Source organism: Hippocampus zosterae, chromosome 8, assembly GCF_025434085.1.
Source record: "Hippocampus zosterae strain Florida chromosome 8, ASM2543408v3, whole genome shotgun sequence".
NCBI lineage: Eukaryota > Metazoa > Chordata > Actinopteri > Syngnathiformes > Syngnathidae > Hippocampus > Hippocampus zosterae.
In genome coordinates this window covers 4,689,331-4,707,178 of record NC_067458.1, presented here as the reverse complement: position 1 = coordinate 4,707,178, position 17,848 = coordinate 4,689,331, and the positions used below count along the sequence as shown (strand labels likewise).

The 17,848-nt window shown below is 41.1% G+C and overlaps 1 protein-coding gene and 1 long non-coding RNA gene across 3 annotated transcripts in view; one reads left to right on the top strand and one right to left on the bottom strand.

Annotated features, from left to right (window-relative positions):
* Positions 1 to 17,848, bottom strand: part of anos1b (anosmin 1b) — a 79,574-nt gene that overhangs the window by 5,203 nt on the left and 56,523 nt on the right. For both annotated transcript variants that reach the window (XM_052073401.1, XM_052073402.1), the window contains exons 5-10: positions 16,605 to 16,789; positions 13,119 to 13,248; positions 11,183 to 11,276; positions 10,197 to 10,434; positions 4,209 to 4,347; positions 1,681 to 1,935 (exon numbers count right to left, since the gene is read on the bottom strand). In XM_052073401.1, coding sequence (XP_051929361.1) covers positions 1,681 to 1,935; positions 4,209 to 4,347; positions 10,197 to 10,434; positions 11,183 to 11,276; positions 13,119 to 13,248; positions 16,605 to 16,789 — 1,041 coding nt within the window. The remainder of the gene's footprint in view (positions 1 to 1,680; positions 1,936 to 4,208; positions 4,348 to 10,196; positions 10,435 to 11,182; positions 11,277 to 13,118; positions 13,249 to 16,604; positions 16,790 to 17,848) is intronic.
* LOC127605739 (uncharacterized) overlaps positions 462 to 17,848 on the top strand; it is an 81,856-nt gene continuing 64,469 nt past the window's right edge. The window contains exons 1-2 of the long non-coding RNA XR_007963635.1: positions 462 to 738; positions 1,465 to 1,584. This is a non-coding gene — a long non-coding RNA (uncharacterized LOC127605739). The remainder of the gene's footprint in view (positions 739 to 1,464; positions 1,585 to 17,848) is intronic.

Sequence of the window (17,848 nt, the reverse complement as noted above, 5' to 3'; positions counted from 1 at the left end):
TTTAATACGGTGAGCACGAAAGAGAAAAGATGCTCAAGTCTCTGTTAGAATACATGCAAGAAAGGTGTTTAGACAAGGAACACTCACATTTTATCGTCACTCCACCCAGAGTATGTGCACTTAATGAAAGTGCAGAAGTGACACACTTCAGTCAACAAGAGAATCTATACACTGCAAATAAAGTGCACAGCGGTATCTTTTTTTAACTTAAGCAGATGTGAGAATATGCCGCTTTCCCACTATTTTCATACAATTAATACTTTAAGTAAGTTAAACAAGTAAGATATCAGGACAAAATTAAGATTCAGTCAATAACGCAAATATGGAGACTTGCGAATTTACCACAGATCCATGTTGGTGATTCTATTTTGTGGTTGTTTGTTGATTTGATCACTTCTATTTGCGCCACAATGGAGGAAAACAATTATTATGCGATTACAATGTCCTCAGCAGTCGTGTGTGTCTAGATCAGGGGTGGGCAAACTTTTTGGCTCGGGGGCCGCATTGACTTTTAAAATTTGACAGAAGGGCCAGGTCAGCACAAGCTATGGTACATTAAAAAAACTGCATTTGTTGACAGTCCATATCAAACATCAACAGAACAAAAGCATGAAAGTACTGTATTAATATACTTTTTTAAAATGACAACAATGTTGTTGATGACCTATTTTAGCCTGTGCATTGCTGCAGATGGGTTGTGATCAGACCAGTAGAAGTAGAGCGATACAGAGGTCCTAGGTCAGGGGTCCCCAAACTACATTTGACCCCGCCCTCTAACCCTCCTGTTGTCCTCGGGTCAAAATGACCCATACCTGTGTTAAAAACACCCCAAAACCCCCCTAAATGATTTTTTACTTGAAATTTTATGACTTTTCCTAGATTGTCCCCAACTGCAGAAAAAATGAAATGTTTTTTTTATTCACATTTCCATGGAAGCTGTACAAAAAAAAGTACAAAGGTGGTCTTCGGGGCAAAATGACCCATGACGCAAATAGGATTGAAATCAAGGTCACAAAGTTATTTACACACCATAGAATGTTTCAGTGTTTTAGTTGTGTCTCAGTTTAATTAGTAGAACACATGAACAAGACGGTAGCAGACATAAACAAGACAAGGTAGGTGGCGTTCTCGTAGATGGGAGAACTCTTTCTGTAGATTTCAAGGGGCTATAAAGAGAGAGAGTTGTTTAGTTATTTATTTCCTGTTTTTTTTTCTGTGAAGAACTCAGAGAGGGTTATTTAGTTGTTATTTATTTCATTAATAGTGTTATTTGTTTCCTGACTTTTTTTTTTCCTGTAAAGAACCTGGAAAGGGTTATTTGGTTATGTGTGGCTTTCTGGGAAACAATAAATTTTTTAAGCTCCCCTACGATCGTTGATGTTACAAACTGACACCGGCACCCCATCAGAGAAGGGAAAAGTTATGTGGCCCTCACAGGAAAAAGTTTGGGGACCCCTGTCCTAGGTGGTCGAAAAGATCCCCCCGTGTTCTGCAACTTACAGTCAATGCGCCATCTGGTGGTGAAATGCGTGTCATTACAAGTCCAATGCAAATGAATGCAATCATTCACATCGAACCTTAATTGTGGACCAACCTTCGGCGGGCCGGATTAAAAGTTCCAACGGGCCGGATTCGGCGTGCGGGCCGTAGTTTGCCCACCTCTGGTCTAGATCAACTCACCATGGTTAGACCACTTCCAGAACACCTTGACCTGCAGCTGACCGCTACGGTAATGGGGGGCAGCAACCTCGAGGCGAAGGTCACCAGGGATGACAGGGTCAAGAGGGGATTCAGGTTGAGGAAGATATGACAAAAGGGGGAGATCAGGAGGGGGTGGGGAAGAGGATGAGAGGGAATGAGCCAAGGACGCAGATGGGGACCATGAGGAAGATGCAGAGGGGAGCTCATTAGTGAAGTCTTCTCCTTTGGTTGAATCTAATTGACAAGGGATGGGGGGGAGGGGGAGAAAGGGCCGCTTTTAAAATGTATTACTGACACATTTAATTTACTCAGAATAAAATTGAAATAAACATTTCAAAAATGAGTTTCATTCAAATCATCGTGAGATTTCTGCTTTTGAATGTGCTTCATCAGCCACAACACAGTTACATGCATGTCATGTTTCATGCATTGATTTCACTCTCAAGCAAGTATTGTTCTGATAAAACAACAATACAGTGGGTATTTCGGGATGTGATACACAAGGTTTATGAACATATGCTGTTACCCTTGGAAAGTAGTGGTCAAAGTGCAAAACAAGACTTAATTATTGTTCACTCAATGACACTCAATGACTTCATCTGACCTTTCAGCCTCACAAATGGTTACTTTTTGAAATATAAATGGTAACATGTTCTGTATGAAATTGTTAATACGTGGCTGATAATTGAGCTGCAGCTGGCATATATTCTTGCGCTGCGTCAATTGAGAGGTTATCTAGATATACTTTCGCTGCCTGGACCACTATTAACTTGCCACTTTCCACGCTCGGCATGTGCCAGTGAGTTTACAAACATGGAGGGAACCGGAGCATGCGGACAAATTCAACTGCCGTATCATGAACTCAGTTATGTATGAATCAGTGTAATGTGCTTTGAACTTCAGAGATGGCACCAATTAATGGCATGAAACAGTATTAAGAGTTAAAAATAAATAAATCTCAGGCGTCTCAGTCAGGTTGGAGTCCTTGCAAAAAAATGCATAATGTACGGCAGGGGTGTCCAAACCCCATCCTATGGGGGCACTGTCCTGCATGGTACAGGCATGTGACACGCTTTGCAGCGTGTTAAGTGCATCACATGTACTTGTACTGTTTTAACATGCTTCTCCTGGCACCCCAGATTCCCATCCTTTACAAGTGCCATCGGTGAATTGTACATGAAACAAATGAGAAATTCTCTTTGAATGAGAAAAATAATAATAATAAAAAAATATATATCTCAACAGCTCTGATAGCAAGCTGCAATTGCGGACTGCTGACCGCTAACAACTTCCGGTGATGGAGGTCACGCACAACCGTATGTTAAAGGTGACTTGATTTTTTATTTTAATTTAAATTTATAGGATGCTTAGGGTGCATGGGCTACTGGTCGATTGGGACTAACGTATTGCGCACCCCTGCTTTTATTACCGGTACTATACTTTATTCTTACAACCCAGTATGCGAAAATTATTCCTACTTGTTGTAACTTGTTTTCCTCTGTCAGGATTTTGACAGCTTACAAATGTTCTTAAATTCTTTCACTCACTTTCTCTCTCTCGCTGCTTTTTTTTCATTTCTTTTTTCTTTAGGGTTCGATTCGAGACATTCTTCATTCATTTATTTAGAATGGAAGAAGCCAATAGGGCAGCTCGGATAATGGATGGTTGGATTTTTTCCTTTCTTTCTTTCTCCCCAAAATTTAAATGGTGCAGTGCATTTCAGTTTGCCCAATGGCTTCCAACCATAAATTTTCGAATCCACTTCTCCTCACGAGGTTCACGGGTGTGCTGCAGCCTATCCCAGCCGTCTTCAGGCAGTAGGTGGGTTACACCCTGAACTGCTTGCCAGCCAGGGCATAGTGAGACGAACAACCATCACACACAACACTCACACCTAAGGACAATTTAGAGTGTTCTATTAACCTGCCATGCATGTTTTTGGAATGTGGGAGGAAACCGGAGTACCTGAAGAAAACCCACACAGGCATGCGGAGAACATGCAAACTCCGCACAGGAATCGAATCCTGCACCTCTGCACTGTGAGGTGCTAACCCATCGCCACCGTGCCACCCCATTGGCTTCTTCCATCATAAATAAAAGAACAAAAAGTGTTGGAGTACCAGTTTAGCACAGCCCGACAATTTCATTCAACTCTATGGAGAAATGTTGCATGGGTCAAGTTAGAACCCCGGCATCATATTTTCATCAAGACTTGCGATACTAAATGGATACGGGAATTTCTGAAAAAAGCACCATTCGTATGCTCATGACATCTTTTGTTCTACTTTACGACCAAGGAAGTAGCATGCAGACACCCAAAAATAATCATTTTTCCCAACTAGAAAATTGGCTTTGATGGGTACTATTCCAGTTTTATTTTGAAAGGCAGTAGTTTTGACCCTGCTCTCGTATGAGATTTTATTCTCCGATCCTATAATGCATCTCTCATTTCAGAAATCAACAGCCAAGTATGTCAAGTCACTAACAGGACATTTAATATCATTTACCTTTACAAGAGACTGTAGTAAAGACAATGTGGGCTCTTGGGCTCTTTAGTCTCTTCTGACCCCAGTAGGCCACTGATTGTACAGAGAGGAAGTAGGAAGTATCAGGACGAAGACCCTGTAGCCACACATCACACTGCACCTATGACACAACATAAAAATGGAAAGGTGATTTAAAAAAAAATGGAATTTTCACTATTAAATCTGTTCCAATGTTTTTTCAGGTTCCTGACTGGTGTCCTAAGGAAATTATGCCAAAGGTCTGTGGCTTCTAAAACCACCACAGGCATTGTGAATGTTATATTCATCATCCACCAGGCCTTCATATTCTTCAATATCTCTCCCCCCTCACCCCCTGTTCACACAGGGACGGATGTGTGTGCCCTCCCATTTGACTGACAGGCCAAACCTGTTCTGTATTAGACCGCTGTTTGACTGACAGCTCATTACTGATTCTTAGTCAAGCAAATTAATCTGCCTGTATGGACCTGAACCAGCCACAACAAAGAGATGTTTAGACGATAACACTTTTGTGCATGTGTGTGTATGTGTGCGTGTGTGTATGCGTGTGTGTGTGCGTGTACGTGTGTAAGCCAAAATGTCACAGACCTGAGTGAAAAGCGGTTCTTTGGTGTTCAGCAGAGAAAACGAGGTTGAAGTATTTCTAGCGCAAGCAAGATAGACAAAACATATGGCCTGTGTGTGTGTGTGTGTGTGTGTGTGTGTGCGTGTGTGTGTGTGTGTGCGTGTGTACACATATATGCGACACTGTGAAAAAAAAGCCTGAATTTTGATTCTAGAGTTTAATGTCAGAGGATATTACATGAAAAAAGTACAGTCTTAACCACTAATTCTGCAAAGATGTTCATGTTTGAGGAGGCTTCCTTCAATATTCTTTTACATTGTTAATGCTGCATATCCCACAACATGCATAAAATCCTCCTCGACATAAACATGAGCTTCATTTTCTTTAACAATGGACATTGAAATGACCAGCACATTACACATTTTGTTCCTCTGTTCTTCTTGCTGCTACCTTGTTGTGATGTTGTCTCTCTCTGTTTCTAGTAAGTAGATGCAGCTGTGGGTAAAAACACTTGTTAAGAAGCCTTATTTAAATTCCTGGCCTCCCAGTCAAGCAGAACAGAGGACCTGACTGAAGATAAATGGCTCCAACTGGCTTAGTCTGGGATCGCCATCACTACTGTATTGAGTATAGCTAACTCCAGATGAGCACACTATCACTAAAAGGTTTGAAACATTCATGTTTATGTTCATATATTGAGGCTAAAGTTGAGGCTAAAGTTCTGATACATGATCAAAATAGATACCACAGAAACATCTGACGAAACTGAAATTCTAATTTATTCACATCTCCACATTTTTTTCTCTCAAAAATTGCACAAAAACCTCAAGTTTGAATGCCTGTTGCACATTACGCAAGACCTACAGATAGACAGACGCATTTCTACCTGGAAGAGTTTTGGCTCCTGCATTCACTCAACAATGACTTATATGTCTTCCATATTTTGACCTCGTTGTGACTAACTATAGTGACGTGCGATGCCTGCAGTAGGAGCTCATTTGGCTTTTCTTTCTAATGCTTGAAGGTCTTTTTGACGAGGACATGAAAAATTTGTTTTTACTTTCTTTGTTAAGGTCGCGGTTGTTGTGAATGTGCCTTGTGAAGTGGAGTATGTTGTATAACACGTGAAGTATTGTTAATTCAGTGTGACGAATGTTGTTCGTTTTTGTATCATGTTGTGATAGTTACGCGGCTCACACGGCAGCGATTTATTTTTTTTAGGGGGGACTTGCTGACTAACAGCAACATGATAACGTTTTGGGTTCAGTTCACTTCTGTTTTATATGCGGCAACAAATTGGGCAGTGAACCCAAACTTCTTTTTTGTGTCATGGATTATCTCGCGCATTGGCAGGGGGAATGGTGTCTCTGGCTCGGAAACATGATACAACCTATGGTTTTAACCAATGTTGGAATACGGTACATTTTGAACTACATCTCCATTTCAGATAATGTAGATGGTTTTCGTTGAATTAATGAGGGGATGCCATATTGCCGGGGTTTGGTTGAGGCTTTTCCAAAATGGGTCGAAAATTGATAAAATGGAATGCATGTTTCACATTTTATTTGAGACACTCTTGCTCCTGCCATCCACAATCTGCAGTATTGGTAGCAAGTCTGAAAGTATATGGTTAAAATTCAATTAAAGAAATTGAATTGAAATTGAATTGACTTATATGTTAATATTACGAGAATGGTGTTTTCTTCTTTGTTCGAAATATTGTTTGGGAGACTATATATATTATTGATAATTTCTACAAAATTGTGAACTAGGAAATTAAGCTGATTCGGTTGACAATATGTGAGAATGTTTAGAAAAAAATGAATTGAGATTGCCGTAGGACGATTGTGCTTTTTCACAGCAGGTTCCAGCAGACATGGCTCTGATTCGAAACATGAAAAACAAACATTGTGTTTCTTTGAAGTGTTGATGACCACACCGTTTGATGGACATCGTAAAAAGGTCATCTCGACAGAAACATCCACTGAGGAAGGTGAGCGAAGTCCGGTGACGCGATGGGCACAGTATTTTAGTTACTGGGAACATCAAACGACCGGCGGAAGAAGTTTCAAGACACCTTTGCACTCATTTAGGGTGTGTTTCTGTCGACATGCTAGAATATCAGTGGTGGCATGTCATTTCCTGTTATATGATCACACTAACACATGGTCGACTGTTCTCCTTTTTTATGTGGGATTTGTGCTCTCCTTTAGCACATGTGAATGGGGGTGTATTTTTTTAATAATAACCTACATTTTGCGAATAGATCTAGACCAGGGGTGTCAAACTCATCTTTGAGGCCGCTTTGGGGTTACACCTTCCTTCGATGGGCCGGTACGACGGAGAAATTTGATTGTTATATTTTATTAATTGTACAACTCAACTCAACTGTGTTTATAGAGCAACTTGAATCAACCATCGCTGTATACAAAGATGTGTACATGGAGTGGATTTATCAGAAATACAATGATGGAATTATTTACTAACTACATATGAATGAATGAATGAATTGTGCCAATTCTGAAGCCAGTCATATTTTGTTCGATTATTGTTTGGTTGAGTGTTAAGGGTTACGTGCGGAGAACTGAAACCGAACGCTTCTCCTCGTTCCCTCCTGGTACCAGAATCGAGTCTCCTGTCTCCTCCTTTTTGGTTATTCTTGAGTGTCAATTTGGACCAACCTGACACTGGCACATACATTACATTGTTTTCATCTGATTTCAACACTATTCAGAAAAAGCAGACTGCAGAATAGTCAAATCTCTTTGGTACAGCTAATCTACAGCCTTGAAAATGTATTTGCCCCCTTTGTAATTTCTGTGTTCTTTGCATATTTATCTCACACAAAGATTTCAGTTAATCAAAACAATTTTAATATCACACAGTGGCAAACCAAGGAAATACAAAATGCAGTTTCTAAATGCCAATTTATTTTATTGAGGCACGAAAAAAAAATCTAAACCCACCTGTACCTATGTGAAAAGGTAAATACCCCCCTAATCCTCTTGTCACCAATATCCAAAATAAAGCATTTGCAATAATTGGTGCTTCGTCATTGATGTTGCTATGGAGGAATTTTGGCACAGTCTTCACAGAATGGCTTCAACTACGCCATAGTGGAGGGTTTTCTAGCTGAACTGCACATTTAAGGTCACACCACAGCATCTCAGTTGGATTCAAATCCGAACTTTGACTTGGCTGCTCCCAAACCTTAATCTTGTTTTTTTTTTAGCCATTTAGAGGTGGACTTACTGGTGTGTTTTGGATCGTTGTCCTGCTGTATGATCCAAGAGCGCTTGAGTTTGAGGGCCTAAACTTATTGTCGAACATTCTCCTTCAGGATTTTCTGGTAGACAGCAGAATTCATTGTGCCATCAATCACAGCAAGTTGTCCTGGTCCTGAGGCAGTAAAGCAGCCACAGACCTTCACAATGCAACCACCATTCTTCACTGTTGAGATAATGTTTTTATCAAATGCGGTGCCATTTTTACCCTAGACATCACGGGCTGCACATCTTCTAAAAAGTCAAATTTTTGTCTCATCAGTCCACAGACTGTTTTTTTCCAAATGTCTTGAGGATCATCAAGATGTCTTTTGGCAAATGTGATATGAGCCTTTGTGTTCTTCTTGGACAGCAGTGTTTTTTTGCCTGGGAACTCTCCCATGGATGTAATTTTTGGCCAGAGTCTTTCTTATGGTAGAGAACACTGATCTGAACTGAGGCCAGCGAGGTCTGGAGTTCTTTGGGTGTTGTTCTAGGTTCTTTTGCAACCTCTTGGATGAGTAATATTAGCTGGTCGACCACACCTGGGAATGTTTATCACTGTTCCCAGTTTTATCCATTTGTGGGTAATGGCTCTGACAGTGGTTCGCTTTGTAACCTTTTCCAGACTGATATATTTCAATAACTTTTTTCTAATTTCTTGAATTTCTTCAGCTCGTGGCATGACGCATTTGTTTCTTGAGATCTTGTAGCTGACTTCACTTTGTCTGACAGATTCTATTTATGTGATTTCTGGATTCGACAAATGTGGTGCAAGGGTGTTGCCTGTGAAAATAAACTCAGCTTTCCTAAAACTGTGGGGGCGGGGGGAGTGGGTTACTTATTCATAGGGACAGGTGGTTTGGGATTTTTTTTATGGCTTACTAAATTAAATTAGCATTTCAAAACCGCATTTTGCATTTCTTTGGGGAGTGTCTGTGTGATATTAAAATTGGTTTGGTGTACTGAAACTTTTGTATGTGATAAATATGCAAAGAACACAAAAATAAAGAAGAGGGCAAATAATATTTCACGGGACTGTATGGGGCTCAGTTGTCATTTTATGTCAGTGCTTTATCACACAACCAAAATGGTATCTTTGCTCTTTTGACAAAGTTATGGCCTCTGACAATTGCTTGTCTAACGGAAAACTAATGTATTTCGAACATACAGTATAAACAACATTTCAAAATAAAAACAAAAAAAGTCAGAAAATGTGTAGAATGTCTTGAATCCTACCTATATTAAGCTTTTAATATAACATTGGAAACTTACTTCACAAACTCTATTTCCTATCTCAAATAATTATTATGTGGCTGTGATATCTTTAACTATGCTGTTTATCTGCGTGCTTAAGTAGCATACACCTTAAACAGAAGAGCATAAATCTGTTCAGGTCTTACAACAGAATAGATATAGAAGACTGAGACGGACATTGTGCATGAAAAATCTCCATGACAGGCCTCCAATGATTTTTAAATGTCATACACTGTCCTAAAGCCCTGGCTTGTGAAGCATTTTTTGTGAACAAACAAACTCAAATGTAATGTAAAGTGATTACTTCCTCTGTCCCTCCTGTCTATCACTGCATTGTCTATCCATCCATCCATCCATCCATCCATATCCATCCATCCACTTATCCTCACACAAGTCATGGGGGTGTGCTGAAGATGATTCCAGCTGTCTTCGGGCGGTAGGCAGGGTACACCGTGAACTGTACACCACACATATTTTTGGAACGTGGGATGAAACCGGAGTACCCTTAGAAAACCCACCCAAGCACAACATGCAAACCCCACACAGAAAGGCCAGAGCCAGAATCAAATCATGCACCTCTGCACTGTGAGGCCAAGCCGCTAACCCAGCGGTGTCAAACTCAGGTTCTGGAGGGCCGCTGTCCTGTATGTTTTCCAAGTCTCCCTGTTGCAACACACCTGATTCAAATGAACAAGTTCAATGGCAGGCTTCCGCAGACCTTGCTGATGACCTGATCATTTGAATCATGTGTGTTGCAACAGGGGGACTTGGAAAACGTGCAGGTCAGCAGCCCTCCAGGACCGGAGTTCAACACTTACGCGCTAACCAGTCAACCACTAGGGTGCCCTTGCATTTTCTAATTAATGTGAATGAAAAGTTCCTTACCCCCTGGGTCACCCTGCTGTTGCTCCTTTTTTTACTCTCCTGGTGTGCATGTGGCTGTGTAAACTGGGTTTGCATGTTATTATGTAATTCATGCATGTTTGCATGTGCTAGGTGTGTGGTTTTTTGTGTCCTATGTCGAGACATCCACGTGACTCTGTAGTTGTGGACTGGCAAGTCTCCATCCTGAGGGGGGTTCCAGTGTATTAAGACGGTCACAGTGATTCCACTCCCCCCTAACCTAAGGAGAGAGGTAAAGATGTCAAAACACACCATACGTAAATGTCAGCCAATTCCGAGTATGCAACAAGTGTAGTACTTGATTTGACAAGATGAGATGCCTTTCTTAATGCTGGGGATGGAAAGTTTCAGGAGTCAAACTAACATGTCTCCAGCAACCAGTTCCCAAAGCGGTCTTGAATCTATCACTTTCCCTAAGACAAGTTCTTCAAGCAAAGGCTTTTAGTAACCTCATTAGTTTAGAAAAGAAACGGTTTCATTTTCAACATTTTACAAAACATGTCATAAAGGGATATGGATTTGATGCCCAGTTTTGAAGACTGGGAGTGATTATTTTAATTTACTTATTTTCCAATTTCATTTTATGGTGTTTGTTTTGCAGGATAAAAATGGTTTTGAATATGGAGTTGGTTTTGTTATGGCCTGTTTTTGTTGATCAAAAATAAAGGTGGGTAATTTGAAATAATTGATATTGCGATGAAATTGCTCTTCGTTAGTCGTCTGAATTTATTGTGGCTATTGTCACCTTTTTTTAACCTTTCTGTCACCATATGGGCAGCGGTAACTTAAAATATTTGCTCATTTATTTTAAAGGGAAACTACAGTATACAGTGAGTCTGTTATTTAATTGATTGATTACCAGTAGATGAATATAACTGCTGATCAAATGCGCAGAAAAGATACTTATCAACAGCACCAGCAAATACAAAGTAAAATAAACAATTTAGGTGTTCATGTTTGCTCAATACCTTTCTGTGAAGCAAGATCCTGCTTGTGAAGTCATCCCAACCAGAGTTTGGTTGCTTACCCGAATATTTATTGGAGGGTCTGGAGCTGACGGGTCTGCAGCAAATAGGAGAGAGATAGAAAGGCATTGTCATTCAAGCAAAATCTTTACATTTCGCTTTGGGCTTTAGCCACAAGGAGGGCTTTATGTGGCTGTGCATGTTGCCAACTTGTTATACAAAATGTTGAACATTAATGAACAAAATGCAAAACTCTGTAGTGTTACAATAAAATCAAATATTCAATATCTCTAAACTCCAGCCCCTGCCATGACCCTTGACAGGATAAGCAGATGGGAAAAGTCTCATTTTCTCTTCGGTCTCAACGGAGTCTGTTTAGCCAATTCGATTAATAATAGCATGAAAGGTGAGCGAGACTGGACAAGCATGACAATAACTTTTTCAGTAGCTACCACAACATAGACTGAAGATATCCACTGCAAGTCTACTTTTGCCTCGAGGAACAAATTGTGAGGTCTTGGCTCTTACAACTGAGAGCCTGTGTCTCGTTAGTACTTCATAGCCCTGTATTTAATTACAACTACAAAAAAAAGGATCTGATTAGAACGACATCCCCCATGGCATGCCTCCCACTGGCCAGACACTTTACCTGGTTAGCCTTTATGCACAGGCCAAAGTTTAATATTAGAATTGGTGATCTTTCTCATTTTCTGTGTGCTTGCATAAAGAATGTTTCTCGAAAGCCTTAGTTTATTTTGTCCCCCCTGAGCCAGATAGATTTCAGTCCAGTATTTTACAAGACCAAGACATTAGGATGAGTTCCGCAATTCACATTCCCTGGCGATTACCAAAGGCAAGCGGCACTGTCAACTAGTGAGGTCACACAAGGAGACCCCAAAACATAGGACGAACCTGTTTGACATCTGCTAGCTTCCTGATTTGTAACCCATGACCCCTACCCCCTGACTAATCAGTCCAATAAACTAGAAACATACGACTCTGACTGCTCTCAGATGGTATTCGGAATGTCAGCGTGTGTGTCTTTTATCTTTCACCCTGAACTCCAATTTAACACACACACATGCATGCACAGAATTAGTATGAAGTCAACAGTCAAGAGAGAGCCAAGAGAAACAGCTGAGGCACTATCCTTGCTCTGAGCAAATCTTAAAATAAAATACAGGTGATGAAAGATACATTTGTCAGCATAAATATAAAAACGGTAGAACCTCATACTTTTTTCAAGAGCAAAACAATTGTGATTATAACAGGTTAAGCACATTTTGGCGGCAGCCCTATTGTTTTTCTTGGTTTCGTAGTTCAAAAACAGCCAGATTCTTACCACTGTCTCCAGTTATTATGCTAAAACGTCTCATGACAGATGTGAGAGTGGTATCAATATTTTTGTGTGAGTCCCCGCAAAGAAGCAAATCAGACCTTTTTTGTGAAAATGTTGACTATTCCTTGAATGCGGTGAAAGGGCCAAAGTTATCTGCAAGGAGAATGTCATGCAGGAATTCCAATTTTGTTTATACTTCGGGTGAAAATTATACCTCAGACAAAGTCTCAACAGATAAAGATTTAAAGATCCGGTTACCCTGAAGTCAAATGCAGACATGCTTTGGCTAATTATAGCACAACACCAATAGGGCCATATAAAAATGGAGTCCGATGAATATTAGCATAAAGTACATGAGTGTGTGTTGAGTCCTTAATGAGCTCCCATCTTATTTAAACTTCCTTCACTTTTATTCATGTAGTGAGAGAGAAGTGTCAAAGAGACAAACATAATTCTCAGTGCCTGACGTTCCCTCTGAGAGTTATATTATTCCTCACGCATTGGCATAAATGAAGGAGGCCTAGATGTGTTGCTCACTGACTCAAAAAACAACGTTGAGATTCACTACCAAGAGAGGAGAGCACAGCTCAGCAGGCTGACCTTTACTGGAGATGTGGTGCTTGCTTGGTGTGGTGAAGCCCCTGCTGCCTTGACTGTTTACTGCTGCCACTCTGAACTGATACCAACGCTGAGGTTTCAGATCTGACAGGAGTGCCTCCTCAGAAAGTGTCTAAAAATGCAAACACATCAAACGTGGAAAATGACATGCAAGGTTGCATATCGGTGCAATAACGGCTCCCCATGACGAGCGGTGATTTAGGACATGTTCCTTTTCTGTAACAATGATTTGCAAGGTAAAACAACATGTTTACACAGAGCATACATCTATATTCACATTCTACATTGAAATCAGTGCAAGGCAGAGTTTCACAGCTTTTGATGTGTACAAACATATATCAGACTCAGTTCAATGAGAATATACATTTATTGTTAGTCAGCGGCTCAAAACCATCCATGGTCCTACATTGTCAACATCTGAGTCATCAAACCCAAGTGCTGACTGCCAACACTTTAATGGCAAACGGACTGCACGTATATTGTGCATTACCGATACCATATGGTGCCCAAGGCGCTTCATAAAGCCTCACATTCAGCCAATTTATACACCAAAGGTAGGCTGGTTCCATGCTCTGCCAGGTCAATTGGGAGATAATTAGGGTTCAGTGTCTTTCGCAAGGACACTTTGACATGGTCACAAGGGGTTGAGGATGGAACCCACAATCCAATCGAGCACTGTACCACTGAGCCATGCCACCCTTGTGATCCTCCATGGATGGAGATCTGTTAGGTTTTTTTTCTCTTTCAGTGACCGGGACAGATGGAGGGGCGGAGTCCTCAGGGCACACCTGCTTGTAATTACAACTAGGTAGGTTTATAGGCGCTGGAGGGAAGGGAAAGAGTCGCTGGACTATTTTTTTATCCTTGTGTAGTGTTGGTCTTGTTCTCTTGTGCAGTGGATTTTTTCCTGGTGGCTGTCTCCTATTTTGCTTCGCTCAATCGCCTTAGATATTCTCATCTGCATTTGGTGGATTAACTTGATGTGTGTAGTGTTTTGTTCCTGTATCTTTTTCTTTTTCCTCACGTCTTATGTGCTCCCTTTGCGAAGTAGATTGTTTGCTTGATACTATTGCCTCTGCTATTGATTTTTTTTTGGGGGGGGGGGGGTCCATATTTCTGCAAACACCCATGTAATAGCTACCTTCTTTCCAATATAAAGAAAATGGGGTGGGAGTGGGATAAATTGTAAGTATTGTGGCAGCAAATGGACACACTCATAATAAAAAGGTTAGAATTTTTTTTTAATTCTATGTGGTTGTGAGGCTACCTACTTTTAACAGCATAGGCAAAAGAGAACACAAAAACAAATGAAATATAAAAATCATCTAAAGTGTGATGAGATATTTCACTCATTATGAATTTCACTCTTGATGAATATTTGGATTAACGATGATGTGTTGGGAACAAATAAAGGCAATATGCCATCCACACGTACATATTTTGAATGACTTTTACTGATTAGGATTGTGGTTGTGCTAAAGCCTATCCCAGCTGACTGTGGGTGAGAGGTTGGATCCAATCACCAATCAAAGACCATCGGTGTCTAAACTATGATCAGGGCGCCATTTGGCCTACTATCCATTTTTGATGAGTCACGTCATACAATAAATCTTTTGACACAGTCCGAAGCGCGTTTTTAAAAATGGTTGGGAGTGGGCTGTGTGGAAAGTTTCAATAAAGTGGACAGGGAGTAGTGGGGACCTACACAACCCTTATGTGTGCGACGCTAATGACATTTATTTATCTACCACTACTACGTATACAGGTAGACTATACTGAATAGAGTATTGATAAATATAAAATTCCAAAAATAAACAATTGATAACCAAACTATGGTAGTCATAATATTTCTCTCCAGAGTGATGAATAAAGTTCAATGTGTTTCAGAAGCAAATATTAATTCCTTCACTTTCTGCTCCGTGTCATAATGATACTCAAATATTTTATTTTTTTTAGATGATGATGAGAGGTGGCTGCTGTTTGGATTCTGAATGTGGAGATGCGATTCAGCTGTAGACACAGTATCCAAAAATTACATATGTGCTTTATTGGATTTTTTTTTTTTTGACTGGTCCATTTTTAGTGAAGTAAAATAATATAAAGTCAAAGAATGTACAAGTGGTCCTTGCATCGTTCCATTTATTTCTGTATGTGGCCCTCAAGAAGAAACAATGTTTGGACACCACTGTCACAGACACACCACCATTAACACTCATACTTAAGGGCCATTTAGAGCCTTGAAATAAATTCAACCAATGAGTGTCATGATCCTGTTCTTGTGTGTCTCCAGGAGGTGGCAGAGGAGGGTCTTCCCTTCAGCGTGCACACCTGCTGCCAATTTGGTCATCAAGTTAGCCAAGTATTGAAGGCCTGCCAAGATCCAATGTCTCTGTCGGATTGCTGACCTTGTTGCTGCTCTTGCTGAAGTGTTGTTTTGTAGACCTCTCGTTCTCTTTATTGTCTTTTTTGCTTCTCTAGTCTCTCACCTTGTAAGTATTTGTTATTTTGTCTTTGATCTTGCTCATGTTTTTATTTCGCAAAATTGGACACTAGTCATTGTTTCAATCTCAGGCTTACTATTTCCTTGCCTTTGAACGCACTTTTAGTGAATGTATTGTTTTTTTTCTGGTTCTTTTTGACAAGTGATTTCTGTTTATACTTTGTTGGTGCGCTTTTGTTATTGAATTTTGTTTGTGTCTACGTCTGTAGGATCGGATTGCCATTCATTTCGATCCCAAACTGTGTCAACATGTTTTAGAATGTGGGAAGGAGCCATAGTGCCCCGAGAAACCCCCCCCCCCCCCCCCCCCCGCCACACACACAACAATGACATGTCAACTCCACACAGAGAGCCCTGAGTAAAGATGCAAATGCAGAACATCTCCACTGAGAGGCAGAGGTGCTAATCACCCCATTACCATGAGGCTTTGGTAATAAAGCGCTATAAATGAAATTAAAATGACTCGAAGAGAGGCAATAGTAATTTTTAAAAAAGATGTGTTCAATTCATGGGTCAATATAATGTAGTGTACAGTACAAAATATGTGGACAATAGCTGGCTTGGTGGCCCAAAACCATTCAGACCTGACATGAGCCGTCATCTATTTAAGTCCATAATGAATGTTCAGTCACTCAGAGGCAGTCGATGGAACAGCTGTGACTACCAATGGGTCCTTTTTAAGCTCTGCTTATTTACCTAACCTCACACAGGCACACACATACGCACCGATACATTCACATGAACAGTTTACCCTGACAAAGTGTCATACAATCAAGAGAGAAGGTTTAGACAGCAGGAGACTAAGGAGGTGCAAATGCTCCATTGTATCCACAGTGAATTATGATGTAGGGATATGTTGCACAATCTTTTAAGGTTGTTAAACTGTTAAAAGGCAAAACCTTTGCCAATATCAAATCTTCAAAGGCTGTCCTGGAATGAGGGAAAAAAAGAGTTTGGTGGTTATTTACCAGGGCAACAGTGATCCATTGGGACGCATTATCTTCACTGGGGTGAATGCCCGTATTCCAGCGTGACTGGAGCACGTAAACGACCGGCTCTATGCTGACATTAAACTTCGACATCCACATCACTTTTACCCGACCCAGCGGATCTTCCACAAAGCTCATATCTCTGCGGGGTTTCAGGGGTACGCCTGCAGGAGAAAGAGAAAACTTTTTGCTTCGTAATCAATCCCACAACTTCAATCATACTGCTTTGTACTTCAGTTGAAATGGAATGATCCATTTCATCAGGTCGTGCAAATACTGTAGTGGGTGTGCAGTATTCACGAGGAAAGTGTCATTGCCATCTTGCACAATGGCTTAAATAAACATCAGTTATTTGTCAACATTACATTACATCCAGAAAAAATAATTAGATATAAAAATAATGCACCTGTCTGCTAAAGATATCTTTAAAATACAAATGACTGAATGTATTAAATGGTGTTTTCTATCACATTTAAATTGCTGCCAGTTGGAAGATTTAGATCAAATCTGAATTAAACTTGATTTGCTTTTACATTTTTTGATCTAAAGTCCATCCATCCATCCATCATCTACCGCTTATCCGGGGCCGGGTCGCGGGGGCAACAGCCTTAGCAGGGAAGCCCAGACTTCCCTCTCCCTAGCTACTTCTTCCAGCTCTCCCCGGGGGATCCCGAGTCGTTCCCAGGCAAGCTGGGTGACATAGTCTCTCCAGCGTGTCCTGGGTCTTCCTCGGGGTCTCCTCCCGGTGGGACATGACCGGAACACCTCACCGGGGAGGCGCTCAGGAGGCATTCTTTCGGTCACGACCCATAGCTCGTGACCATAGGTGAGGGTTGGGACGTAGATCGACCGGTAAATTGAGAGCTTCGCCCTTTGGCTCAGCTCCTTCTTCACCACGACAGACCGATACAACGTCCGCATCACAGCAGACGCTGCACCGATCCGCCTGTCGATCTCCCGCTCCCTCCTACCCCCACTCGTGAACAAGACCCCAAGATACTTGAACTCCTCCACTTGGGGTAAGATCTCCTCCCCGACCCGGAGGGGGCACTCCACCCTTTTCCGACTGAGGACCATGGTTTCAGATTTGGAGGTGCTGATTTTCATCCCAACCGCTTCACACTCGGCTGCGAAACGCTCCAGTGAGAGTTGGAGAGCCCCGTTTGAAGGAGCCAACAGCACCACATCATCTGCAAAAAGCAGGGATGTAATACTGAGGGCCC